At 47.7% G+C, this 27,964-nt stretch overlaps 2 protein-coding genes across 4 annotated transcripts in view; both read left to right on the top strand.

Moving 5' to 3' along the window:
• CHM (CHM Rab escort protein) overlaps positions 1 to 27,964 on the top strand; it is a 980,660-nt gene that overhangs the window by 654,047 nt on the left and 298,649 nt on the right. The window lies entirely within an intron of this gene.
• On the top strand, positions 1,569 to 3,512 carry LOC147718799 (uncharacterized). Its single transcript, XM_086966783.1, has 2 exons — positions 1,569 to 2,013; positions 2,289 to 3,512. The coding sequence occupies exons 1-2, from the start codon at positions 1,593 to 1,595 to the stop codon at positions 3,305 to 3,307; spliced, it is 1,440 nt and encodes a 479-aa protein (XP_086822909.1). The 5' UTR covers positions 1,569 to 1,592; the 3' UTR covers positions 3,308 to 3,512.

The following is a 27,964-nucleotide window of genomic DNA, read 5'->3' as shown; positions in this document are numbered from 1 at the left end:
TATCCCACGTTCTTCCCAGACAAGTTAATGTTTCAAACTTGGGCATTCTTTCTGCTGAAGGTTGTGCTTTGCCTTCCATTGGCGCAGTCTATCATGCTCCACCTCTCTTCTCTCCGCCACATCTCTCCAAGGAAAAGGAGAGGGTTCATCGAGTGTACCCTTTATGGGTCCATAGTTTCTATACGGCTAAGACTAGGGTGGACCAGGTGGATGATCAACTGATTGTTGAATTTGCTGGTGCCAAGAAAGAAAGAGCAGTCTAGAAACAAACCTTGTGCAAATGGATCGTCCTCATTCCATCAGAGCCAAGTTTTCCGCTACGGCTCTGACCACCAGGGGCTTTCCGGGTCTGCACATCTGCTAGGTCCACACAATGAGCGTTCATTTACTCTTCAACCAGAGTTTCCATGAGAAGAAACCGTAATGCTCTGTAATGTAATGTAATGGACATTTCTACCGCGCTACTTCCACTCCAAGGAGTATCTTGGCGCTTACACAACTCAGATGGGGAGTTGGAAAAGGATGTCCTAATTTCTGCACACATATTACACTAGGGTCCTGCACAAGGCGCCAGGCAGAGAGAAGATCCAGGTTTTCAATGCCTTCCTAAAGGAAGCTTCTTGAGAGAAAGACCGCAGGGAAAGGGGAAGTTTATTCCAGGCCTTAGTTCCCAGTACAAAGATGGATTTGCCACTCTTAGTGGCCAGTTTAAAATGAGGTGTAATGAGTAAGTTCTGGCTTGCGGATCTCAAGCAACGCGCTGGGTAGTATCTTTTAAACCCCTTTCGTAGGTAGGTTAGGCCACGTTGGTGGAATGCCCTGAAGGTGATCAGGAGAAGTTTGAATAGAATTCTCTTCCCTATTGGTAGCCAATGTAAAGTGTTTAAGGCTGCTGAGGCTGACGATCTACGGGGCAAACGCAGTACGAGGCGGGCTGCCGCATTTTGGACCATATGCAATTTGTGGAGAACGATTTTGTTTGCTCCAACATAAAGGGCCCGATGTAGGTAAACGCGATTTTCCGATTTCAAAATACCGAGGCGGGCCGAATCGGTATTCTGAAATCGGAAAACGATATGTAGGAAAAAAATACCGAATGAAAACCGAATCGGTCGGCATCGGTAATGAGAATCGGTACGTTCCGATTCAGCTCGTTCCGAATCGGAAATTACCGATTTGGCCAACAACGAATCGGAAAACACCGAATCGGCTCTCATCGAATCGGATAGTTCCGAATCGGCGAATACCGATTCGGTAAAAGCCGATTCGGTAAAAACCGAATCGGCAATCATAGACCCATGGCGAAAAAGCCCATAGGAATGCATTGCATGAACCGATTCGGCTTTTACCGATTCGGCTTTTACCGAATCGGATTTTACCGATTCGGCTTTTACCGATTCGGTAAAAGCCGATTCGGCAATAGGCGATTCAGCCAATGAGGTGGCTCCCCCTCCCCCACCCAAACAGGGAGTGGCAACCCTGGCAGGTGCAGACAATTAAGAAGTTACTAGAAGTTACTGGAAAGCCTGCCTGAGCCCAACACACAGTTAGCAGCAGTGGGAGAAGGAGGTTGCAGACTGAACAACAGCAGAATGGCAGATCAGGCAGGAAGCCAGAAGTCCTCCCAAAAGAGGAAGCCCAAATTCACCACCACAGAACTGCAGGTGCTGGTTGAGGAGGTGGTGAGGGTGCACCGCCAGCTCTTTGGCAGGCTGTCCCTCAACGTGCCAGACAGCACGAAGAGGAGATTGTGGACCGACATCGCACAGAAGGTCAATGCTGCTGGAGTCACCCCCAGGTCCATTGAGGAACTAAAGAAAAGGTTCTACGACCTCCGCAGCCTCACGAAGAGGAAGCTGGCCGAAATCCAGAGGCAGGCTGGACACACCGGAGGAGGCCAGAACCCGGCGCCACCCCTCACCGAGCTGGAGGAAATTGTCTCCAGCACCATCGAGAGGGCGAGCATCGTAGGGATCGGGACCCTGGACAGCACTGCGATGGCCACAGCTACAGGTAAGAAGCATGCGCATCATGACACACCCTACCAGACACCTCCCCATTAGACACAATGCATAGGCAAACACCAGCACTGTACTGCCACCAACATACAAGAGACAAGCATCATGGTACATGTAGTCAGCAGAAGTTAGCCAGATATGTCAGTGCAGAATCACAAGACAGGAAACAGTGTGACACGGTGTAAGGAGATGCAAGGACATGTGGAATGCCATAATTGTACTGCCTGTAATACATCGGCACTCAGTTTACAAATGCTTCTTTGTACCTAGGGGCACCATCAGGCAGCACCACTGTGGCAGCAGAGGGAGCCTCGACATCTACTACTGCAGTGGCAGGGCCCAGCACCAGCCAGCCTGGCCAGGAGGAGGAGGATGAGGATGAGGAAGGAGACACCACAGGGCTTGGAATGGAGGGAGTCCTGGTGATTGATTTCCAGGCAGTGCACTCCCCAGTACTGCCCAGCTCACCCCCCTTGCAATTTTCACCATGCAACTCCCCAACAAGGCAGACCATTCCGCCGACAACAGCTCCTGCCACAACCGTGGCCTTGCCACCCGTCCTACCTGTCCTGGGAGCAGGGGCACCGGGACCGGCCAGCACCACACCACCACCAGTGGCACCCCAGCCCACTCAGCAGGCCGGAGGCAGCAGTGCCAGACGCCGTGCCACCACCACCACCACCACCACTGCTGCACCAGCACGGGAGGGCAGTGTGTTCCTGGGCCTGGAGGGCCAGATGGTCAAAATCCAGCGCCAACAGGCCAGATCCACCATGGCCTGCCAACGCCAGCTCCTGCAGCACAACCTGCAGATGGGGGAGTTGGTGAAGGGGTTCCAGGCTGTTGTGGACAGCAACAAGGAGGTGGCAGCAGGGTTGGGCAGGCTGACCACTGCCATCACCCACTCCTCTGCCAGGCAGGAGGAGCATGAGGTTGCGCGCAGGAGGGATGCCCGGGTGCTCAACCGGGCCATGGCCCGCCTTGCATCGGCGACCGCCCAGCTGTGCATCCGAAGCGCAAATCAGGAGTCGGTGCAGAGTCAGCAAACGGCTGAGCTGACCAGGGGGATGGCCAGAATCACCACGGCCATGGAGGCCATGTTAATTTCAAACGCCGCCTCCAATCCTGCCCTGGACCTGGGTGATGCTGGAGACAGCAGCAGCCGCAGCAGCCCGGCCAGCGCTGCATCAGAGCCAAGGAGGAGCACCAGGCGATCCGCTGATGCTGCAGGCCATTCGGAGGGGGCCGGGGGACACCCCAGTGGGTCTGGAAAGCGGGCCAAAAAATAGGCTGGCAAGGGGGGATGATCATACCAGGACCCTGGACTTTATTTGTTTTGACAGACTCCATTTTTTAATGCACTTCAGTGATGTAACTGTGGTGCATCACTATTAAAAATTTTATTTTCCAAGCAACATTTAGCTGTCTTTGCATCTGTACTCAGTCAGAAATAGTTCTCAGTGATCTCCTCACGTCTGTATCTGCCATCACATGGCGTACACACCCCAGCTGGCTGTGTCAGTGGCACAGCTTCGTCGTCGTCATAGTCCTCGTAGTCAGACAACTCCACCTCAGTGCCCTTCTTGACCGCAAGGTTGTGTAACATTGCACATACAGCTATGATCTTGCAGCAGGTGATGGGGGTATACTGCCTTGCACCTCCACTCTTGTGCAGGCATCTGAATCTACTTTTCCAGATGCCAAAGGTCCGTTCCACAACATTCCTGGTGCGTATGTGGGCCCGGTTATACCTCCTTTGGCTGGGTGTGGAGGGGTTGAGGTAGGGGGTGAGTATGAATGAGCGGAGGGCATATGCACTGTCGCCTGGAAGAGAAAGGGGTCACATTAGACACATGCATACATGTATTACACCTACCTACCATGTGTTATGGGGGTCTGATGATGTGGCTCACCTAGGAGGTATCCTTCTCCAAAATCGCCAGCCATCAGCCGTGCATATATGCCGCTCTGTTGGAATATATAGGAGTCATGGGTACTCCCTGGAAATTTTGCTACCAGGTCTGTGATGGTGCACTTGGCATTGCAGATCACCTGCACGTTGATGGTGTGTGTCGATTTCCGATTGCGGTATATGTATTCGGTGTCCGCTGGTGGGCAAATCGGAATATGCGTGCCATCTATGCAACCGATGACTTGGGGAAAGTGTGCCATCTGGTAGAAGTCCGCTTTGGTTTGTAGCAGTTCTGCGTGGGTTGCAGGGAATGAGATGTATTGGTCCATCCTGTCTATCATGGCGTCAAGGAATATGTGGAAGAACCTTGACAGGCTGCTCTGGCTCACCCCTCCTGCTGCTGCTACTCCACTTTGATAGCTGCCAGACGCTACCAGGTGTAGGCTGCATAGCACCTGGACGTGCGCAGGGATGGCGTGTGCCCTTGGGGTGTGGTGGTCCAAGTATGGCTTAAGGTCCCTGATGAGCTCAAGTATGGTGTCAGAGTCCAGCCTGTATCTCTGTAGGATCTCAGCCTCAGTGAGCATGAACAGGGTTATCCTCTGTCTGTAGACCTGTTCATTTCTTAGCCATTCCCTCTGTCCTTCCTGCTGTAGCCGTAGCCGCCTCGCAATGACATAGAAAGCTGCCATCCTGCAAGTTGCAATGCATTTTGGGACTGTTTATATGGGTTGGAGTTGGTTACCACCTGATTGCAATCCATGGTAAATACCGAGTGAATTCTACCGATTTTGAGCCGATTTCGGTGTTTCTGTGCCTCCCTACATCTCCCCAACTGTTGGAATCGGGGAATTTCCCGATCGGAGATTCATACGAATCGGCATGTTTTCCGATTCGGTTCATGTCCGAATCGGTATTTCTACCGAATCGGTACATGGACCGAATCGGTGATTTCCCGATTCGGTGTCACTAACGAATCGGTAGTGGGACCGAATCGGTGAATTCCCGATTCGGTGTCACTAACGAATCGGTAGTGGGACCGAATCGGTGAATTCCCGATTCGGTGTCACTAACGAATCGGTAGTGGGACCGAATCGGTGATTTTCCGATTCGGTGTCACTAACGATTCGGTACATGGACCGATTCGGTCTTTGTCACCGAATCGGTGTTTTTCCGATTCGTTACATATCCGATTTTCGGTATGTACGTATCGGATCCTTTCACGTTCGGTACACATTCCGATTCGGTTTTCTATCCGATTCGTTCTGTTTTTGGTTCCCTACATCTCGATGGCTGTTTACCGATCGGTAAGGGCCAAAAATCGGTATTTTCGGCCGATACCGATCGGTAAAGCCCTACCTACATCGGGCCCAAAGTCCATTGCAATAGTCCAGCCTAGAATTTATTAAGGCTACTGCGACTGTTTTCCTTGCCGAAAGAGGGAGAAGATCAAAGAACTTCCTAAGTGCTTTAATGATTTGGAAGCACATGCCTGCTACTGCTACAGCCTGGGGTTTGAAGGATAAATGGGTGTCAAATTTTATGCCCAGATTACGGGCAGATGCAATTGTGTTGGGTGGCACTTCAGCATCTAATGGCCAGCATGCTGTAGGGGAAAAAGGATTGTTGGTCCCTACGGGTAGAATTGGTGGACGCTCTTTCTGTCCACCGATTCCTCACCTTCGCCCTTTGTCTAGTGAACTACTAAGTGTTAGTAAGGTTCCATGTTAGATTCTTAACACTGTCACTCTTTTAGATTTTTTACTGGCACTGGTGGCGGGGGGCGGCAGAGAAGTATTTAATTTGAAACGGACGTCATCTCTCTGGCTGGCACCAGTATATGGCTCCATGCTGTCACTTTCAGAGCAGAAAGAAGTCACTGCAGAATCTGATGATGCCAATTACCAAGGCACAAGCGTAATTGCATGAAAGTGTCTGGATTTCATCAGGTCTCATGAAATCCAAAAAGTGAGGAAGGTGCGGTTAGAGTACCCACCTGAAAGAGCCTTATCCAAGATTAGAAATGTGCTCTTATTTCTGAGCTTGCGTATGGAGTTGGGAGTGAAAAGATAATTTCACAGCTTTGGCAAGTGCACCACTTATAAAAGGTGCAAGACCAGTTAAAGTCGAGTTGGCAAGCCAGGAAATTCATACGGAAAGCTGAGCTAGGGGTCTGGCTTGGCTGTAAGTGCCAAAGTGCAAACTGTGCCATCCAAATATGTGGCGTGTAAATGATGCCGGTGTGTTAAAAAGGGATAAAGGCTCTCGAAGATGAAAGATAGGTTATGTCTTAAGCGCCTGTGTTTCACTTTAGAACATTAGATTAGAGCACTGTCTTGACACCTGTTCAGAATAATAGTTTTTAAACATGACCTTTTTCCACCTATAATGCCTTACAACACTGCCACGGGTGAGCCAAGAGATGTCAGTTTGTCATGGGCGCTGTATGGCTGATATTGTATGTTTCACCATGTGTATGTGAAGTTTTATATAGCGCATATCCTGAACTGTATTTCTTTTTAGTTTGCTCTCTAATATGATTCCCACGAATGATAAGGTAAAGTGATTTGCGTAGGGCCATTGGAAAGCTGGCATTTGAACCCTCATGTTCTGGTTATGGATTGTGCAATTCCAGCACTGTATGAAAATCTGCTACATGTCTCTATTACCACCAGAGTGCAGTGCTTTGTGTTGAGTTATTTTATGTTACAGGCACTGCTAAGTTCCGTAAAAGATCCCATAAGTGCCATCAGCGGCATCGCAGAAATCTGGCAAATGGAAAGTTTCAATGAGCCCGATGGTGCATTCCTGCTGTAAACTGGAAGGCGTGGAACCTCATCAGTAGTGCTTCACACAAGAATCCTTCGCGAGACTTGTGTGGTGCAGTTTGTATGGCTGCGGAACTGTGGTGTGTAATGTAACAGCCACTTTCAGGCACACCCAAATCCCTAGGGCAGGCAAGGCCAGGGATTCACGTTTTATTCAAATTAGCTGATGTTTTGCAGTGGATTAATAGCTTCAAATGTAGTTACATTTTTGTCTGCACCTAGTGACTGCAATGAACCTCAAGCCAAAACAAGGTAGGAGCTGTAAAATGATATACACCATAAATCAAAAAAACATTTTATTCCACTATCCTTGCCATGCTGAAAGCACCATTTTAGCAGTGTGGCTTTGTGTCTTTTGAACGTTTATCTCTGGCTTCATGTGAGGCCATTCGTCTTATACCAAGTAGGAAAGTTATCGGTGGTGAAGGCAGCACACTGATGCTTAAGCCTCAACCAAAACCCCAGTGCCAAAATTGGTGGCTCTAGGGTTGAAAGTTCAGACAGTGTTGGAAAGTTGTGTCCTCCTCCCATTTTTAAGTCGAACCTTAGCGATAGTGCAAGCTGTCAGGTTGCAGTAATTTACAGAGGCTTACAGCTCACATATTGGATAAGATTGGTTGACTTTATTGTCACTGTCAAATGCTTACTTCTTACTCAATGGCTTTCCTTATCCCAATTTATCCTTCTTGTGTTTATCCCTCTCCTGCACCCTACCCCTCTTTTCCTTCTCTGTGATTGGCTGGCTTCTATCATTCCACTTCTCACAGTTAGGTAATTCTTTTTTTCTTTTTGCTTAAGCACTCCATGAGAGTGCTTACGTTTTCAAGCGCTCTCCCTCGGATAAGTAAATGGAAAAGAAAATTGCACCCACGGCATTGTGTAGGCCTGCATGCTTTGTAATGTAGAAACGTCATCATGCATGCGTGTGCTACAAAATGATGCAGCTGTGTCACTGCGCTTTTCTTATGGCCATGCTGCACAGAATCTTGGCAATGTTGTACAGCTTCACGTCAAGGCATTGGCAAACCCAATATGTCCCAAAGGCTAGGCCTATTGGCTGTGCCACTGCTTCTTCCTTTTCAGGCCTGTTAATCTTGCCTTGAAGCGTTGCTTATTTTGTGGACCTGTATCAATATTCTTACAGAAAAAAAGAATGTTACAGTCTTGAAGTGACATGCATTTCTAGCCCTCCAGATGCCTTCTACGTTCTTCTACAATTGCCCCACTTGAAACTTCGGAAAATCTGGCATATGCAAGAGTCTTCTTTTAAGTCATGAACTTATTAGTATGAACAGAATGTCCTTGTGTTTAGGGACACTAAGTGCCATATGGTGTTTATTGTCATTGGTGAGTTTGGTGTGCCCTTTTCACTCCCTTTCCAGTGTCTTACTTCAACTCGATGACACTCGCTCCTTTCTGCCTTCACTGCAGCTTATGTCAGTTCCATCATGTTGGTCCTCTATATTATTGAAGGCCTTAAAGAATGTTAAGCGCTCCAGTGATTCTTTTTCTGTACTAACACTCCAGTTAACGATAAGCTATCATTTGGAAATTATCTTTCGAAGTGGAAGTGTATCCTGCTCTCTGTCACGAAATGAATAAAATACCCCTTCATGCAAGATTTGTAATGCTTTTGCATCCCCTGCCAACTGTAAGTGTTCAAGTGCCCGTAATAGTAGACCGTTTACTTCAAATTATCATCTAATGCCAGATAGTCAAACTAACATTGATGTTCAGACGTACATATACTCCATAGGAACATTAGTGCATGTGCACTCCCAGTATTATGTTACAGGCAACTACACCACTTCATTGTCCCCGCGACACCATCCAAATGCAGGATCTCTTTTCTGAAAACCCTCTCTAACTCTATGCAGTGACACATTAGTACATGCAGAAAACTTTGAAAGTTACATTTCCCTCCCAGGGTTCATTGGTAGTTGTGAGAAACTCAATTTCTCCAAACTAAAGTATTCATTAGTTTGAATCTTTCTTCTGGTTTGAGGTCTTTTCCACAGATTTAGTCATTGTATGCCACGTTTGACATGGGACGCCAAGGAGAAGCCTTCAACTTCCATATCCACACTGCAAAGTATGTGGGAAATCAAACAACTGCATGTGAATCCTTGCATTATTTCTCATATATAGGTGCTATGCAATCTTTGCAGAGGACAGCCACCTTTGATTTGGCGTTACAGTGACATGCATTTGAATTCCTGGTGTCCAAACCAAGCCACGATGATCAGTTTTGGCTTTTCCATCTGTAATTTCTTGATTGACCACGAGCTGTGGCTGTCCCGGCTTGTGGAATTCAAATCTGGTTGATTTTTCAATTATTAGGATTCTAGCACCAAGACACCCTCGGGTATCCATGCGCTTTTAGAAATGTAAATTCATTTTCCAGCTGTGTTTGTTTACCCTTTTGTAAGGAATTCAGGCTGAAGGCTCTCAAGGCAGTCAAAGGTTTCTGGGCTCAAAATGCAGCAACTGTGGCCTTTCACTTCTGATGTCCTGCGACCCCTGTTCTATATAGTCCCAGACTGTGAACGAACTACCCATTGTAGAGTAGCACAGCAGAGACATCCAAGAATTCTCCAGGGTAGAATGCTGAGGGTTAAAGACGCCAAACTCAGCAGCGGAACAAACAAAACTTAATAAATCTCTGTCCAATCAGTGCTTTTACTTAAAAAAAATATAAGTATATTATTATGCACTAAACAAAGCACTACTCACAATTTAACCAATATTTACAGACTAGCGGGTGAAAGTGACCTTCTACAAGCCTCACATCCTCCAAGGGACAAACGCAAAGAAAGGATACACTGGTGGCCTAGACCCAAATTCTTAATACACATGTAACTGTTTGAGCACCAGCACCTCCTAATGCCTAACAGCCGGCATAATACTACTACACGGAGTGCATTAATAAAAAAGCATTTGCAATGCAATCTGTCTCACCTTTGGGACCTTATATGTATTTAGCTATGCAGCACATTAGCCTGGGTGCTGAAACATCTACTGTTCTATAACATGGAGGGAAAGTAAGCACCAAACTCCATGACACGCCAGGTATGGAAACACATATAGAGAAATAATGCCTTTCAGCGGAAAATGGCATTGTCCAAAGCTTTATTTTTAATATAAAATGAGTGCCTTCGGTGGTCATATCACTGAAAACACAAGATTTGAAAAAAATATTGTCTGCGGGTGCTCGTGGAAGACAATTTCTATGGACTGGAATCTAGAGAATGCTAAAGTGAGTCTGGTATTTTACTGACCTCTGCTGGTCGTTTTGTAACAAGAAAGTTAAATAGAGGCAGTTGCCAGAAAAAAAAAAAGAAAGTCCCTCAGCAAAAAGCAATTTTGGTATTTTACTGACCTCTGTTGGTTGTTTTCTATCAAGGCAGTTAAATGCAGGCAGTTGAACATTAAAAAAAGTCCCTACGCGGTAGCAGATAAGTCCTGCGGCTGATCTCCAGAGCCCACAAAGTACATACACATATAAGTATATACTAAAGTATATATAAAAGGTCTCGAATGCTAGACCTAGAAATCGAGGATATTAGTTTTATCGGGTTGGAGCCATATAATTTGACAACAGCTGAACATAGCCCTTAAATCATTATGCAGTTCAGTTATAAGCCCTTAAATCATTATGCAGTTCAGTCATAAAACATTTTTTAAAGGTAATTATTGCAACAATAAACCTTCATAACAGTGAACATTTTTTGTCAGAGTTTTATTTCCACATTAGTCAGCATTGTCTAGCAACTACCTAAGTACAAAGGTCCATGCACTCCAGAGCCTATAAGCGTAATCCCAGCTCCAGGAAACCAATAATCTGAGAGACATTGTGGCTAAAATTAAGTACCCCTGGAGCTGGGATTGGTTTCTGTAAGGGCCTGCTGCTTGGCTGGCAGCCTCCTAGAGCCAAACATAAACAATGGTGGTGCTTCTGTTCTTCCTGGGTATACATTGGGATACCTACATTTTTAAGAGGACCCTCAAGGCCTTACTGGGAATTTCCCGTATGGTCCCTTTTTGTTCTGACCAATGAGCTGGGTAACTTTTCAGTTTTTAGGTCTCTCCTAGGCAGCGCACGTGCTCTGCTCTAGGAGGGCCTTTAGCCATCGGTCTTCACTTTTCAAGAAGAACTCGTGCTTGTGGCGGCATCCACCTTGTGGGAACGAGCAGCAGCACGCTACAAGCATGTGTGCAGTGCTTGAAAAGTGAAGACTACTCTCCCAAGCGCGCGCACCCCACTCTCGAGACGCTACAGTTGCTTTCTCTTTTGCCGTCACTTGGCTGCCAGCTGCTTTCACTTTTGCCGCCACTTGGCCCTGTGCGCACCACTCTCGGGACGCTTTAGGATTTCTTCTGTAGTTGGTGCATCACTCTTGAGACGCTTTAGGATTTCTTCCGTATTCGGCGCATCACTTGCGGGACGCTTTAGGATTTCTTCTGTAGTTGGCGCATCACTCGCGGGACGCTTAGACTGTTTAAGGATTTCTTCTGTATTTCTTCTGTAGTTAATGCATTTCTTCTATGTTTTCGACTCGCTGTCACCCGATGTTTGAGCATAAAAGCTGTTCCTTCAGACCTCCTATCCTTTGTGGGGCACGGAGGACGGCACAAGTCTTAAATTGAAGAATCCCAACACTGAAACCTCTTGTGCCGGGCAGATGCTGCTCTCCCGTGGAGAAAGAGGAGCACGGCAAATGCAAAGACAAGCCATCACCACCCAGAGAAGGGGGCAGAAAACCTCTTCGTTCCTGAAGTTTTAAAGCCGACGTCTTCGTTTTGGTATTTCTAGGTGCCATTCTCCTATAGCAATAAGCAGACACACGCATGAGTACGAGTAAAGATGGCATGCACCCAGAGGGCACACTGTGCTTCCGGTAACCTGTTCCAAGTTTTCAGAATGCTTATTAAAGGTTAAACTGTAGATAGTAAGCCTCAGTGCCCACTACCAAGACCTCTACAATGCCATACCAGTGGAAGTTGCATGCTATACAAATGGCAGGTAACATAACTACTACAGACATCGCAACAGTAACTTGCATTTAACAGATTGTAATCAAAGTAAGAAAGCTCAAACGACTAAGGTACATACTGCAGACATCAGTGTGTAGCTGCAGAACTCTAGTTTAAGTCATTGAGAGATTGTTCATCCTGGCAGTGTAGGGAGTGGGGGCAGTGTATCAGCGAAGTCCTATAGTAAAACAGATAACTTATTGCACATAAAATTTAAATTTTAAAGACAGATCCACGAAGCACCATCGTACACACAGTGTACACTGGCCACAAAAAAAGTAGTTGTGTCATGACTGTCTTCGACTGTAATCAATCAACCCAGTGCCAACCTCAGTCTTCACTCCCCTCACTCAAAATTCACCATGTAAATCCAATTTATCTCAATTCTCCGTGGGAAATGGACAATGACGTTCATTCGTTGTACCAGGGGTATCTGAAAGAAACACGTTAGTGTTAGATTCCTTACCTTAGAATATCCCCAGGCGTCAGTCTGGATCCGGAAACTTTTGCGTAGCAGTACCCCTGCGCGTCGGTAGGCGTCGTCTGCAGGCGTCCCCTGCGGCTCCGCGTCCGTCGTCGGCGTCGTGCGCCGTGATGACGTCGCTGGAGTATATAGACGCCGCCTCCGCGCGCTGACGTCAGTTCTTCTTTTTTCCGCGCCAGTGGACGCAGATCTGAAGAGCAGTACTCTGGTCTTTGACCAAGTTTTTCGAATTGTTATTTCACTATTGTGCCTGTTAAGGATGCCTGGGTTCAAGCACTGTGATGACTGTGAGCGCACGATGTCGGTCACGGATCATCACCGCCTCTGTCTCCGGTGTCTGGGCCCCGACCACGACGTGGACTCCTGTGTCGACTGCCGGGCCCTCACCAACAAAGGCTAGGCGGGAGCGGTCCCGCAAGCTACTGGAGCTCCGGGTGTCGGCCCCACGTCGGGACCGGGAGCGGTCCCGGTCCGGCCGGAGGTCGAGAGAGCGTTCGAGGGAGCGGTCGCGGAGCCGCGCCGAGCGCTCCGGAAGTCGACACCACTCGTCGGGCTCATCAGGTAAGAAGCACAAGAAGTCGGGGCGTCGTCATCGTACCCCCGACTCCCCCCGACGCTCGCGCGATGCGGCCGGGGGCTCGGGTGACCCCAACCCCGCGGCTCCGCGAGAGTCGCCGGCGCGGCCTGCCTCATACCCTCCGGTCCCTGGGCACGGCGCGGCGCCTGAGGAGATCGATGCGTTCCTCATGGCCATGAGGGCGCTCGGTTCTCCGACGGGGCCTACGGCGCCTTCGGGCCCAGTGCCACCGTCTGGGGGCCCTAGCGGTTCGGGTGTCCCTGCCTCGGCGCCGTCGGGTGCTCCGGCCCCGGTGCCGCCGACGGCTCCGACCCCGGCGCCGCAAGGGCCTTCGGGATCGGCGCCGGCTGGTCTTCCGGCCTCTCCGGCGCCGTTACCATCGGGGTTACCCCCGACGCCGTCCCCGCGCAGCGCCGGTTCTCCGGTGCCGGCTCCGGCCGGCAGCGGGGCTCCGGCGCCGGCTCCGGGCGGCGCCGTCCCCTTACCTTCCCCGACGCCGGACGCGGAGTCGGACCGGCGTCGCTCGACGCCGGGCTCGGCGCCGATGGGGCCCATGAACCCCGAGGAGCCGGTCTACATCGTTGACTCCGAATACGGAGAAGATGAAGAGTTCGGTGAAGGTTGGGAGGGGTCCGAGGACCCTCTGTCACGCGAGTGCCAGTATGACCCGGACTGGACAGGTGACTTGGGTGATGCCAGTGGTCTGGACGACTCTCCTAACCCTAGTTTGATCTCTCCTCCTTCCGTGGCATCGGTGGAGGGAGCTGCATATTCTGTGGTGCTGATGAGGGCTGCCAAGGCCTTACACCTTGAGCTCCCCGTCGCGGCCGTGAGGCCTAACATCCTCACTGAGGTCTTCAAACCGCAGTCATGCCCACAGGAGCCACTGCTGCCGTTTAATGAAGCCTTGTCAGACGTTCTGTTGGGCACGTGGTCCAGGCCCGCTTCAGGTGCGCCTGTTGATCGGAACGTGGCCAGGCGCCACCGTCCTTGTCCGGACGACCCCAAGTTCCTGTCTACCCACCCCACTCCTGAGAGTCTGGTGATCCAGGCCTCGACCTCCCAGTCCGCATTCCCGTCGGCCCCGCCCGACCGGGAATCCCAGAGGTATGACCAGTTTGGCAAGAAGGTCTTCTCGTCCATTAGTTTGGGCCTGCGGTCTTGCAACACCGCTTGCCTCTTGGGCCGCTACACCCACTCTGTGTGGGATACGGTCGCGGAACTGCTGCCGGAATGCCCCATGGAGGTACGGGCAAAACTCGGTCAGGCTGTGGCCCAGGGCCGAGATGCAGCGAAATATTCGATACGGTGTGGTCTTGATACGACCGACTCGCTGGGCAGAGCTATGTCAACGACGGTGGCGATTCGTCGCCACGCCTGGCTGAGATCCGCCAACTTTTCGGCAGATGTCCAGAATACATTGATGGACATGCCGTTCGATGGCTGTCACCTGTTCGGTGACAAGGCGGACCACGCGCTGGAACGCTTCAAGGACTCCAGGGTCACGGCCAAGTCCTTGGGTCTCTCGACCCAGCGTCAGCAACCGGGTTCGTTTCGTCCCTTTCGTGGCCAAGGAAGGGGCGCCCCCACACGTGCTGCCAGCCACGCGCCGCAACAATCCTTTCAACGCGGTGGCGGCCGTGGGAACCGCCGTGGTGGCGGTCGGGGACAACGGCGGGGTCAGACCACACCTCCCCCCGCAGCATCTGCCTCAAAATCCTCCTAGTCCGTGCTTTCGGCCCCATGTGACGCCAGTGGGTGGCAGGGTTCGCCATCACCACGCTCACTGGCTCACGATCACTTCGGACAGGTGGGTGCTGCAAATCGTCCGAAGGGGCTACTCCCTCCCCTTCGAGACCACTCCTCCAGCCATGCCACCGCAGAACCACCGTGTCGGGGGACCACTTGACACTTCTGCAGGAGGAAGTTACGGCCCTCTTGGCCAAGGGGGCCATCGAGCGCGTTCCTGGGCCAGAAGTAGGGCGTGGTTGTTATTCCCACTACTTTCTGGTACCCAAGAAGGACAAGGGGGGCCTACGTCCTATCTTGGATCTAAGGAACGTCAACGGCTTCCTCCGGAAGGAGAAGTTCAAGATGTTGACGTTAGCTCAGGTCTTGGCTGCTCTAGACCCACAAGACTGGATGGTAGCGTTGGACTTGCAGGATGCCTATTTTCACATCCCCGTCCTGCCGGCCCACCGGCGTTACCTGCGGTTCACGGTAGGCCAGGAGCACTTTCAGTTTATCGTGCTTCCCTTCGGCCTTACCAGCGCCCCACGGGTGTTCACAAAGGTGATGGCGGTGGTCGCAGCCCATCTGCGCAGGTTGGGGGTTTCAGTCTTCCCCTACCTAGACGACTGGTTGTTGAAGGCGGGCTCGCCCCAGACAGTCGTCCACCACCTTCAGATGACGGCAGACCTCTTGCACGACCTGGGGTTCTCCATCAATGTGCCGAAATCACACCTGTGTCCCTCTCAGAAGCTCCTTTTCATCGGAGCGGTTCTGGACTCGGCGCAGTTTCGGGTTTATCCTCCGGAACGGCGGGTTCGGGATATTCAGGCTTTGATTCTCATCTTTCAGCCGCTATCCCGGGTTTCGGTCAGGTTGACGCTGCGGCTGCTGGGACTGATGGCTTCCTGCATCCTTCTGGTGCATCACGCCCGGTGGCGGATGCGGGCTCTGCAGTGGGACCTGAAGTTTCAGTGGGCCCAGCATCAGGGCAACTTGTCCGACCACGTCTTGATCTCGGAGGGCACTGCGAGACAACTGCAGTGGTGGCTTGCGGACCGCGATTGGGTCAGAGGCAGATCCCTCTCCCTTCCCCAACCGGAGCACGTTGTCGTGACGGACGCGTCCCTCCAGGGCTGGGGTGGCCACTTGGGAGAGGCAGAGATCAGAGGCATCTGGTCTCCGGCGGAGTCCCGGCTCCATATCAACCTGTTGGAGCTGCGGGCGATTCGTCTGGCACTGAAGGCATTCCTCCCCTTTGTCAACGGGAGTGTAGTGCAGGTGTTCACCGACAACACCACCGCCATGTGGTACTGCAACAAACAGGGCGGAGTGGGGTCGTGGACCCTTTGCCAGGAGGCTCTGCGCCTCTGGCAATGGCTGGAACGTCAGGGCGTGACTCTGACGGTTCAACACCTGGCAGGTTCCCTGAACGCCAGGGCGGACGAACTCAGCCGTCGGTGCTCGATGGATCACGAATGGCGTCTGAACTCGGACGTGGCGCAAGGCATCTTTCTGCAATGGGGAGAGCCTTGGTTAGATTTATTCGCCACAGACGAGAACGCGCAATGTCATCAGTTCTGCGCGTTGGAGTTTCCAAGACGGCACTCGCACGGCGACGCCTTTCGACGCGAGTGGAGTTGCGGTCTGTTATACGCCTTTCCGCCTATACCACTTCTGCCCAGAGTGCTGAAGAAGATCAGGCGCGACCGGGCCCAAGTTATCCTTGTGGCTCCGGACTGGGCTCGAAGGTACTGGTATCCCGAGCTACTCAGCATGTCAGTCGGTCCCCCGATCCGCCTGCCCCTTCAGGAGGACCTTCTGTCGCAGCAGCAGGGGACGGTCCTCCACCCGAACCTGTCCAGTCTCCACCTCCATGCTTGGAGATTGAGCGGCGGCAGTTGAGGCCATTTGACTTGCCTCCTGAAGTCTGTGATGTTATTCTGGCAGCCAGGCGTCCCTCCACTAAGTCGGTATACGCCTGTCGGTGGAACAGATTTGTGGCATGGTGCACAGCAAAGGCTGTGGATCCTCTTTCTGCCCCTCTTTCGGAGGTTCTTCTGTTTCTTCTTTCTCTTGCCCAGCAGGGCTCTGCTCTGGGCACTATCAAGGGCTACCTTTCTGCCCTTTCAGCCTTTTTGAGGCTTCCTGATCAGCCTTCTTTGTTCAAATCCCCGATTGTAACTCGATTTTTGAAGGGCATCACTCACATGTTTCCACCTGTTCCGTTTGTGATGCCCCAGTGGGATTTGAACCTGGTTCTAACCTTTCTGATGTGTGCTCCCTTTGAGCCCCTTCATTCTTGTCCTCTCCGTCTCCTGACTTTAAAGACGGCTTTCCTGGTTGCCATCACCTCTGCCAGGAGAGTGAGTGAGCTCCAGGCTCTTTCTGTCCAACCTCCTTTCCTGTCCATTCATCCTGACAAGGTGGTTCTGAGGACTAGACCTTCTTTCCTGCCCAAGGTTGTTTCGGCCTTTCACATCGGGCAGTCCATCACCCTCCCTTCCTTCTTCCCGCCTCCGCATCCTTCAAAGGATGAAGAGCGGCTCCATCGTCTGGACCCAAAACGTGCGCTTTCATTTTACATGGATCGCACACGCCAGTTCCGGGTGGATGACCAACTGTTTGTGGGCTACGTGGGTGCGAAGAAGGGACGGGCGGTCTGTAAACGAACCATCTCTCGATGGGTCGTTCTCTGCATCAAAGCGTGCTACTCTTTGGCTCGGAAGGAGCCTCCTGTTGGGCTGAGGGCCCATTCCACTCGGGCCACGGCGGCTACTACTGCCCTGGGCCGGGGAGTCCCCTTGCAGGACATTTGCCAAGCGGCTACGTGGGCCTCGCTGCACACCTTTGCGAGGCACTACTGCCTGGACAGTCAAGTCCGGAGGGATGGCTTCTTTGGCCGTTCTGTCCTCCAGGACTTTCTGGTGTAGTATTGTATTGGTTCGCAGACCCACCACCGGGGTTGGTATTGCTGGGGTATGTATTCTAAGGTAAGGAATCTAACACTAACGTGCTTCTTTCAGATGAACAAGTTACTTACCTTCGGTAACGATATATCTGTAAGAAACATTAGTTAGTGTTAGATTCCTTACCGAACCCACCCATCCTCCCCGTTCTGCGAACTGATACCTAGGGTTAGGGACATCCCTTTCAGGGCCCTAGTTTTACATGGCACCAGTGTTGGTTCTCTCATGGCTCTGCGTCTCCTGGCGCGGAAAAGCTGTGTGCAAAGAACTGACGTCAGCGCGCGGAGGCGGCGTCTATATACTCCAGCGACGTCATCACGGCGCACGACGCCGACGACGGACGCGGAGCCGCAGGGGACGCCTGCAGACGACGCCTACCGACGCGCAGGGGTACTGCTACGCAAAGGTTTCCGGATCCAGACTGACGCCTGGGGATATTCTAAGGTAAGGAATCTAACACTAACTAATGTTTCTTACAGATATATCGTTACCGAAGGTAAGTAACTTGTTCGTCACTGCCACCAGACTGAGAATTAAGTACACAAGGAACCCATTTGAGTTACACGCTATCAACCCCAGAAAGAGCACCTAATTTCAGGGCGTGCTTTTCCCATGGGAGCACGCGTCCCTAACAACAGTAGCAGCATAAAGTTACATCATTAGAAGGCTGTTTACGCGATAACTTTTGCTCTCTAACTAACGAGTGATTAAGGAGGTCGTCACATCTGTGCTCGGGCAGGTGTTTGCTCCTGGGCAAGCTTTGCAATACTGTGGAAATTGAAGTACAGTTCTGTACTAAACTCACTCCTCATGACTAGCAGCAGATAGATACCCACACCAGACAGGTATGATTCGGTCACAAATAGTAATTAGAAATGAACCCACTTTTATGAAATACTAGCTTACCCGTCGTCCGTTGCTGCGATCTCAGAAGAAAGGAAATTTAAGGAAACTTGTTATGATAACATTCAATTTACATTGTGTCATTTTTATTGAAACTTTGTCATTTCAATATGGAAAACATTTCAAAGTGTTGTTTTAATTCTGTTTATTAATTTGAGTGCTTGGGGATACACCGTATTTTTTGTTTTTCCGTCTGGTGCGTACACGAATAAATCAGAAGGTTTTCCGACGCGTGAGCTGACCACATACAGTGGTCCATGTGAGAAGCACGGATTCTCCAAATCTAGTCCACACACTTGCAGCGATTGTCCTTGTGCTTTGTTGATGGTTATTGCAAAAGCGAGTCACACAGGAAACTGTAAACGTTCAGTATTGGAAAGATTACGAGGGCCCTGGGGTGCGGGGGACGATATTTAACATTTTTTTTTGCCAGAAACCTTCGCGGGAGTGTACTCAAAAATGTATAACAATTTCTTTAAATTTTTTTTTTTTTACATTTTTTGACAGAAACCTTTGCGGGAGTGTACTCAACAACTTCCCAAAGTTTCATGCCGATCTGATGAATGGTGTAGTAATGCATAAAGGACAAACAGACATACTTTTGTTTTTATATATATAGATACAGCGTCACCTAAAAGCACCAGTAACAGGCGAGACCTATTGGCTATGCCAATGCTGGTTTCTCTTTGCGCTTGTCTCTTTGAAAGCAGCTACCAATGTGTGTGTGTTTTCTAAATCCGGTGCAGAGCTCCTCTTGTGCGGCACCCACCCAATTTCTTCAAGGTCTGAGTGGGGATCCCAATCTTGAACGGTCAGCCTGGCTTCCCGCCCAGCCAGAACACATATACTTGCGCTAGTGGGAGAGCAAGCTGCTGTCTTTCTTCTCCTGCTTCACCCTGCACGCTCCTATGCTCCGAGGCCAGGCACTGCAATAGGTAGGAGGAAACACAGGTGCACACTCTTGTGCTGGGTGGGGGCCCAGGCCTCACTCGCCATATGAGGCAGACCCGGGGGTTCCTCAAGCCAGTGGGATACCTGGCACCTAGTCTGCACTTACAAAGGTAATTATGTTGGGAAGAGTGAGTGCTCTTCAGTCAACAGGAGTTTTAGTTTAGGGCCTCCGAGCCTGAAAAATGTTTTCATTGTTTTCCACAGCCATATCCAGATTGCCCTTTCACCACTGAGAAAAGTATTTGGGTTCCTCCTGCTCCCCAGGTCATCGTAACTTCCTGGGCCAGGGGTCTCACCAGCAGCACCACAAGGCCCTTAAAGTAGGCTACTGTGTCTAACTGTACTGTCCAGGCTCCATAGTCTCCTTGTCAAATCAAATCAAATCAAATCAACACAGCTTTATTCGGTGACAACAAGGCAAACACCATAAAAGCATACTAACAGACATGTATCTAATAGAAAATACATTCTATTATTCAGGAGGTAAGATTAATTATTATAAAATATGTGCAAATTTGGACTTCATTGGGAAAATAACACAATAAGATAACAAATCCATTTTCCAAAAGTTCATAAAATACAATCTGCCACTAGTTCATACAATAAGTGCAAGTGCGATCAGTGCAAAAGATTGTGATTCAGGAATAGTATTACTCATCATCTTTTTCATAGAGCAGAGCGTCCAAAAGTGTATAATCTTTTCTTTTTCTAATTGATTGTTTTATAAAGCCGATTACAGAGCTAATCATTTTCATAGTATCCAAGCTGCTTATAAAATTAAACGCATCCTTATAGTTAAAAAGCATATTTTTTAAAAAGAGTAGTTTCAATACAGTTTTTCGAATATCCATATAAAAAGGGCAAAAAATAAATAAAGTACAGAGTGGACTGTGAGGTTTTACCATCACATGGGCAAGGGGGCTGAGTTCTGTGCCATTTCTCAGTTCTTGGGAAGGCAGTTAAGTAATGTAAAGTGCTCATCCTTAGCCTGGTCAGATAAAATCTGTGCTGGACGTTCTGGACCAAGATAAGATATAGCTGAGCACCCCTCATGTATGGACATTCACAATAAGGTGCCACTGTCTGTTTTAGCGTAATCGTCCTATCCCTCTCATGTTCTGTGACAGTAATATATCTCAATTTCAGGTCGCTTTTACTATATTCTCGTATGCTTATGGGGTTGTCTGTGCTTATTTCACATTTTGTCAAAAGTTTAGAAATGTGATACAGCCATGGTATTTTCATACAATGATCTAATGCTAGACAATCTGTAATTAGATCCTTGGAGAATTTTGTTTCTTCCTTTGTCCATAAACCATGCCAGAGTGTAAGGGCAGCTATATTGAGGGTATCACTTAAATATGGGACAAACAATTCTTTGTGTACAATCATGTTTGCAGTTGCCCTAGGGACTGCCAATAGTCTTTTTAGGAACTTATTTTCGTAATTTGAAGGCTTGTCGTGCTTGCTCTCCCCCATATGGCGGCTCCGTAATTAACTGCTGGAACACACTTACTCCTATACAGGTTTAACATTTCTCGTAGGGGTTTATTCCCAAGTTTTGCAGCGAACCTAAGGATTCCCTCTGTCGTTCTTTAAAATTTCATTTTACATAATTCAATATGCGAGTTCCATGTGCAGTTATTGCAAAATAGCAACCCCAAATATGAAAAAGTAGGGGCTGTACTTATAAAAACCCCACCCACATGATGCTGTCGACACTTTTGTCTCTTGCCTCCACGTGACATTACAAATGTTTTTTTTAAAGTTCAGCTGTAAGTCTATGTTAGTCATGTATTGGGATAAATGTTCTATTAGGTGTTGTAAGCCGTTTGCAGTTCTGGACATTAGGACAGCATCATCTGCATATAATAACACGGGGGTGGGGCGTATTCCAACTTTTGGGGCATCTACAGCCAATTCTTGTAAAAACGAATCCACACTATTTATGTACAAGGAAAATAAAAGGGGGGCCAGTACGCATCCCTGTCTGATACCACACTTTACTACAAAGTCGGGCGTGCATTCCCCTAATTTTCCATACCGTACACTTGTGGTTAAATAGGTGTAAATTTACTATAAAAAAAGGATTATTTCTATGGGAGCACCAAGCCCTTTTAATGCTTGCCATAGTTTTTGATGATTGACTAAATCAAAGGCACTTGTCAAGTCTACAAAACATAACTAAAGGGTACCTTCTTTAACTAACGTGTACTTCCCAATTAACAGGTCTAAATTTAAACATTGCTCCACGGTCCCAATACCCCTTCTGAAACCATACTGTGCCTATGTTAAGATGTCATTTTCACTGGCCCAGTCTTCAAGCCTTTCCAGAATAATTCGGCCCATAATCTTAGAAGAGGAATCAAGAAGGGATATTGGGCAGTAGCGATTTGCCTTTTCCCTGTCCTCTTTTTAGGTTTCGACCTGGCGAGGGGCACGCAGTGCCCCTCCCAGTTCGAAAACTTTTGTTTTCAGTAGGGATGTTTGGACCGCCTCTGTTTCCAATTGGCTAGCTCCATAAATGGAGGCTAGCCATTGGGAGACAGAGGCTGTCAATCACGCTTTCCCCTGAAAACGCGATTCGGGGGCGTTTCTCTGACTTTTTTTAAGCCCCGCCCCTTTGTCCTGGGCCGCGCTGTGATTGGCTGCCGGCCCGGGACCTGACTTGTTTAAATATGGGTACAATTATACTTTCAACCCATGTGATTGGCAAAGCTCCTCCCAAAGCAGCATTAAAAACTGTCAGTAATATTGGTGTTCAGAAATCCAGGTCATACTTAAAAACATTTATCGGCACACCATCTGGACCTGCTGCTTTCCCACTTGCACTTTTCTGAAGTGCAAGTTTCACTTCCTCTGGTGTGACTGGCGATGTTTTATCTGAATTTATCCTAATACATTTTCGTTTTTCCAGTCTATAACGTTTATATCTTCTGGCTTAAAAATACTCTTAAAATGTGACACACAGTCTTCGGGTGGTACTACGGTATCAACCTTTACTGCATTATTATCTTTAAAGTATGGATGGTTAACTATCTTCTAGAAGAGAGCTGGGTCTTTCAGCTCTGCCGCCCGGTTTAGGCTTTCCCAAGCCTCATCATGGATCTCCCTTTTTCTTATTTCCAGTGTCTTTTTATAATCTCTCCTGGTGGCACTTATTTTTTGGGGATCTCTAGGTTTTTGTTTAAACGCAAATTTCAGTTCCCCATTTAACCTAGTGCATTCATGGTTAAACCATGTTTGTATTGGACTACGTGTTTATTTCCTTCTTTTAGATTTTAAATCACCTGGATGTTAGAGAAGGCAATAATAACGGCTGCTTGTGTAGATGAAAATCCAAACAAATGTCTAAATCATTTGGTGTTTACCCTTTAAGGGTTTCCATAACGCTTGTCCATTTGATAGAAACACCATTTTTACCTTGGGTGTCGATATCAGCGTCTGCATTCTTACCCCTTTGTTTTGTTAACAAGTTTACCTCCAAAATCAAACTTAGGGAATGATGGTCACTAAACATACTGATATTTATCAGGACTTCCTTGGCCAAAAGATTGCCATTAGATAATATTATGACATGATCTATATTTGAGGATGATCTTGTTCCCACAAAGGTATGCAGTTTTTCTTCACCGTCTGAGGTAATTGGTTCTAAAATTATTAAATCATATTTGTGTGTTACATTATTAATGGTTTCCCCATATCTATCATGTTTAAAATGTGCGATCTTTTCGCCAGAATGGTCACAATACCCGCATGGCTCGCCAGCTTCGATATCACATGTAACACAGTTAAAATCTCCAGCCCAAATTAAAACATAAAACCCTACAATTCCCTTCACAAAGCAATCTAAATCCCTTTCTAATGAATCCATTACGGTGCTCCTTGAACTGTCAAAGACGTTATTATAAAAGTTTATGATAACACAGATATGATTTTCATTAGAAATTAAGTTTAAAAACTGATAATATTGTGATTCAGTACAGGTTTTCCCTACGATCAGGGGGGAGGCAACTGGAATTAAAGTTGCCAGACCTCCCTTCGCCCTTCCCTTACTGGATGGTATTGCTCTTGTGCTAATTCTTTGGTACCCATTTAGGAAGAAAGTTTCAGGGCACCAAGTTTCTTGTAATAAAACAACCCCCAGTCCCTCCAGGGTATTTTGCCAGTTGGCATCATTGATCTTGTTTTTGATGCCAGCTATATTCCATGTCGTAATTTTTAAGGTGTTACTCAATCGTGGTTGAGGATCAACTATCATGGGGTTAGCGGGTTTGTCACTATAATCATGCTCAGGTGCTTCCTCTATCTCTCTTTCACAAGTATCTATTAAGGTGACCTTTCTCGCGTTTGTTTTGGGTTTGCCATTTCTTATATTAGTGCTTGTAATACAATAATAATCAATTCCCTCCACAATAAGGGGGTTACCCAAGTTCGTCCCAATCACTTCGGCTTCCCCTGATGTAACTGATAGGAAAAAGGAGTTAGACAGTCCTGATTTTGCTGTGTATTTGGCTGATATTTTACATGCTGTATTAGGTAATTTCCCTATTTACTCCTAACGTCTCCTTTAGATCTCACAATTTGAGACCCCTGTGATCTATCAGGTAGATGTGAACAATCGCTTACAGTAAAGGTCGAGGCGGATATGGTCCCTCTATTCTCATTTGGATTTAACGATACTACACGTACACTGTCTCCGATGGAAGGGACTATTGGGGGATAGCTAGTACTTTTATCAAAGTAATCCAATTGTGCTAGGTGTAGTCAATCACATGCTTCTAAATCGGATAGAGGGCAAATCTATTTTCACAGCTTAGATTGTAAACTATGGGTGGACCTCTCGGGACCGCCCAGGTCTGTCTCCCCAACATCAAGCATGGTCGAAATGGCCTTGATAGTTTTGTGGGAAATGGAGTATAGAAAAACCTCAATGGTAGCACTATGATCTTGTTGGGGTTTCTATCAAGGTCAGTAACCAGAATATCCAATAACATTTTTACAATTGAACCATTGTTAAAATTTAGGACCACACAGTCTCCCCCCTTTTCCTTCCTTGTGGGCCCTATCCAAGTAACTCTCATAGCCATGATCAAATGGCACTGTATAGCCCCGTCCCACACTCCCGCCCCCCTCAGCTTTTGGTCCACCCAGTGCATAGCTTTAGTCATTAATTGAGATGTGGTTTCTGTCTGGCCCTCCCTCAGTAATGGCACATTTCCCAGTACCACCACCAAGGGTGCGGCTGCCGGTGGGAGATGCAGGGTTGGGGTCTGAATGCCAGTCCATTTTATGCTTTGGTCAAATCTTTCAATCTTCATGTTAACACCTGCACTATATTGTGCCCTGCCCCATAGGTGCATTAACATCATTTGTCATTGATGGATTATTTACATCATCCGTATTGTTTAGGTTGTTACCACTAGTTGGGCTCGTTATGCATTGGGCAAATTCTCCGGTTGTATCCACTAAAATGTTAGATTTGTCCGTGTTCTTGGCTAAGTTGGTATCGAATGAGAGTGCCGAGCTTGGGGGTACAGGCTTCTCCCTTTTAGGTGATGTTGAGTTTACGGCAAGCATCCGTTTACCTCATCTCTTGGCCGATACTTTCGGGAATCTGTACATTTTCGTTTAACAGGGGTAAAGACCTGTTTTTGATGATTAACGCCTTTGTGGTACGAACATTTGATTTGAATTGTGATTCAGGGCCATTAAACTTGTCTTTAATATGGACCAGTCTCAAGATGATTGGATTCAGCATGGTAAACATCAAAGTGTCCAGCCTCTGCCATGAGGCTTTGTCTTGGAGTAGGCAAGCTGTTTGGGGGATATCGATATTTGATATATCTGCAGGATTTAAAGCCCTTTTTGTTGTAATATCCCCCCCTTTTTTTAACAGCTTAGCAAGTTTTGCAGGTTTGAGTCTCTGTGGGCCCTCCCCCCCCTCTTCCTCTTCACGACAGGGTCAGGAATTGTTACTAGTGTGGCTCACTGGTTAGAGGCGGCAGACCCGAGAGCAGAGGACGGCCCGGGACCAGGGTTCGATTCCCGGCGCGGCAGGTTTCTGGACCAGGGTCAGCGGACTCAATAATTCTCTCGCCTCGGTGCCCACTCTGATCAGCGATCACGCTCGGCAACTCTGGGCATTAGCTTGCCTCATCTTCACTAACGGCCCCACCAGACCGCCGGGGATGCCTGGTCTCACCCTGGAGATACCCATTAAGGGACCATCTCTCAGGGAAGCCAGGAAGGGTTTCGCAGCGGTCGAAGCGCCTTGGGACCCTACGGGTAAGTAGTGCGCTATATAAATGCCAGTACATTTACATTTACATTTACATTTACTGAGCTTGCAGTATTTGTTTTGGTCAGTCTTGGTGCCCTGTTGGATGATTTTTGGGAAGTGCCAATTAACTCTTACTCTGGTGCAGCGTTGTCACAGGGTATCGGGCCTGCAGCTATATCAGGGACTTTTTCAGTGACTACATCGGGGGCTGTTGCGCTCGCTAGGTCAATACTGGATTTACAGTCCTGAGTTGGTGTTGCGGCTATATCCCCTAATGGGGATTTTTTATTAACTAAAGGTTCCAGTGATAGTCGCCTTTCCACCCTCACAATCTCGTGTTCAAGTGCAGAGGTGGCTCTAATCAGAAATTGATCAAGAGTCCCAGTGATAGTCCCGGCTAGCTGCACACCTTTCCCCTTCCCCTCTCGTTTACTCATCTTTATATTTTATCTCTGAACAGATGTATTTTAAACTGGTGCTCTCCACTATTGGCAAAGTTAATTAAAAGACAATGTATAATAAGGAGCCATCCACAGTACCTTCCTCTGAAGTAGATCTCAGGTGGGGGGCCCAGCCCAGTCTCCTTCGGTCTTTGACGGTGTAGTGTAGTTCCTATATTCCCAATAGGCTCTGCGCATTGGAATAACATATACTATAGATTAGACGTAGGACTGAGGTCGACTAGGTCTCTATCGAATATATTAGACTTAATTGTGAGTGCCAGCTAGCTCAGAGGTCACTAGAAACTTTCTCAAATAAACAAGAAGGGATTAGTTTCTGACAATCGCTTAAAACATGACAACTTTGTTTTCGAGATAAAAACGTATCTTCAGAGTCGCAGAAACAATAGACAGTTATTTCACTCAGTCAATCGTGCATGCTTCGTTTCACCAGAGGTGCAGAGAAATAGAGAGACAGGCGTTTTCAATAAAAGTATTTATTGAACAGTCTTTTTTCTCATGCAGAGGAAATGAACTGCTACAATCGTAATACTGGTTGCAAAGTACAATGCGTACAGTATGAATAGTATTATAAAATAATACTGTAAAAGCATGATATGGTTTCTAAGATAAAAGATACATAGAATACATATATTAATAAATAAAGACTAAAAATACTCAACTGGTGCTTCTAAAATACGCCTACCCTGGTGTACCTAACCTAGGTCTAGTACAAGGGAAGAAGTAAGTGAGGTGTAGCTTAGTTTCAGTATTCTTTTGCCAAGAACCTATCCAAGATATCTCTAAGGGTCTAATCAGCTCCGTACCTTGGTTTTTAGAATGAAGGCGGTCTGGTATCTCTCTCTCAGGACTCAATTTCCCAACAACCCGCAAGGGTAGCTTAGAAACATTGGAGCTGGATTTCTCTGCAAGAGAAAAGACAGCGCCTCTCTCAGTGCGTCTGCTGGAGGGTCGGCTTCTTTCGTCACTTGCTGCAGCGAGCTGTGTCGTCTAGGTAGATAATTGAACTCCTCCAAACCACCGTGTGTTTGACCGGGCAAGTGTGGGCATATTTATACCTTGAAGGTGCCTAGGTTGACGTAAGGTTAGACATAATAATGTCATGAAAGACTCAGTTCTTTGAAAACTCCATGAGTTCTTGGATAAATCAATATTGAAGCAAGGGGAAGTCCCTGTCTGCTGAAGGCAGGTTTTTTCAAGAAATCGTTGTGGATTTTGGGAACTAGTGGAAGTATTTGGACTGCATAGGCTAAGTCTAAATATGGTTATGATCTCTATGCCCTTATAAGGATAGGGTGATTTATACCTATATATGGGCATGAATCTGGAAAATTACGCTAGGGTCCCAAATTCATATAAAACACCCACTCCAATTACGTTTAACATTACTAAATTATAAGCACTAAAACATATTTAAAGCATGTGTTTACAATCCCACCCAAAATACACAAATGCATTTGATAAGGTTGCACACGAAAAATTTGCATTTGTACAGTACGTATTTAAAAGCAATAAACGTCATTCAAAACATGAATTATGATGCTGGCAAAGCTAACTGAATGAATCATGTAATGACATTTATGAAATGGCTCTATGTTACAGAAGAAAAGGTCGAGACCATGTCATAGCAGAATATATAAACTGTTTTGGTTTTGAGGATAAGGTCATATATTGTCTCTAGGAAGTATTCAAAGACTTCTTCTCTATGAATAGTTCTACTTTAAGCAGATTACTTAGTGCCAAAAAAAAGTTCAATTTTGGAAAAAAGTAATATAAAAAATAGTAGAGAAAATAGAGTTTCAGAATTAGAAGTTTT

This window comes from Lissotriton vulgaris, chromosome 4_1, assembly GCF_964263255.1.
Source record: "Lissotriton vulgaris chromosome 4_1, aLisVul1.2, whole genome shotgun sequence".
NCBI classification, from domain to species: domain Eukaryota; kingdom Metazoa; phylum Chordata; class Amphibia; order Caudata; family Salamandridae; genus Lissotriton; species Lissotriton vulgaris.
The sequence above is the reverse complement of the archived record's forward strand: the minus strand, read 5'-3'. Positions and strand labels throughout refer to the sequence as shown.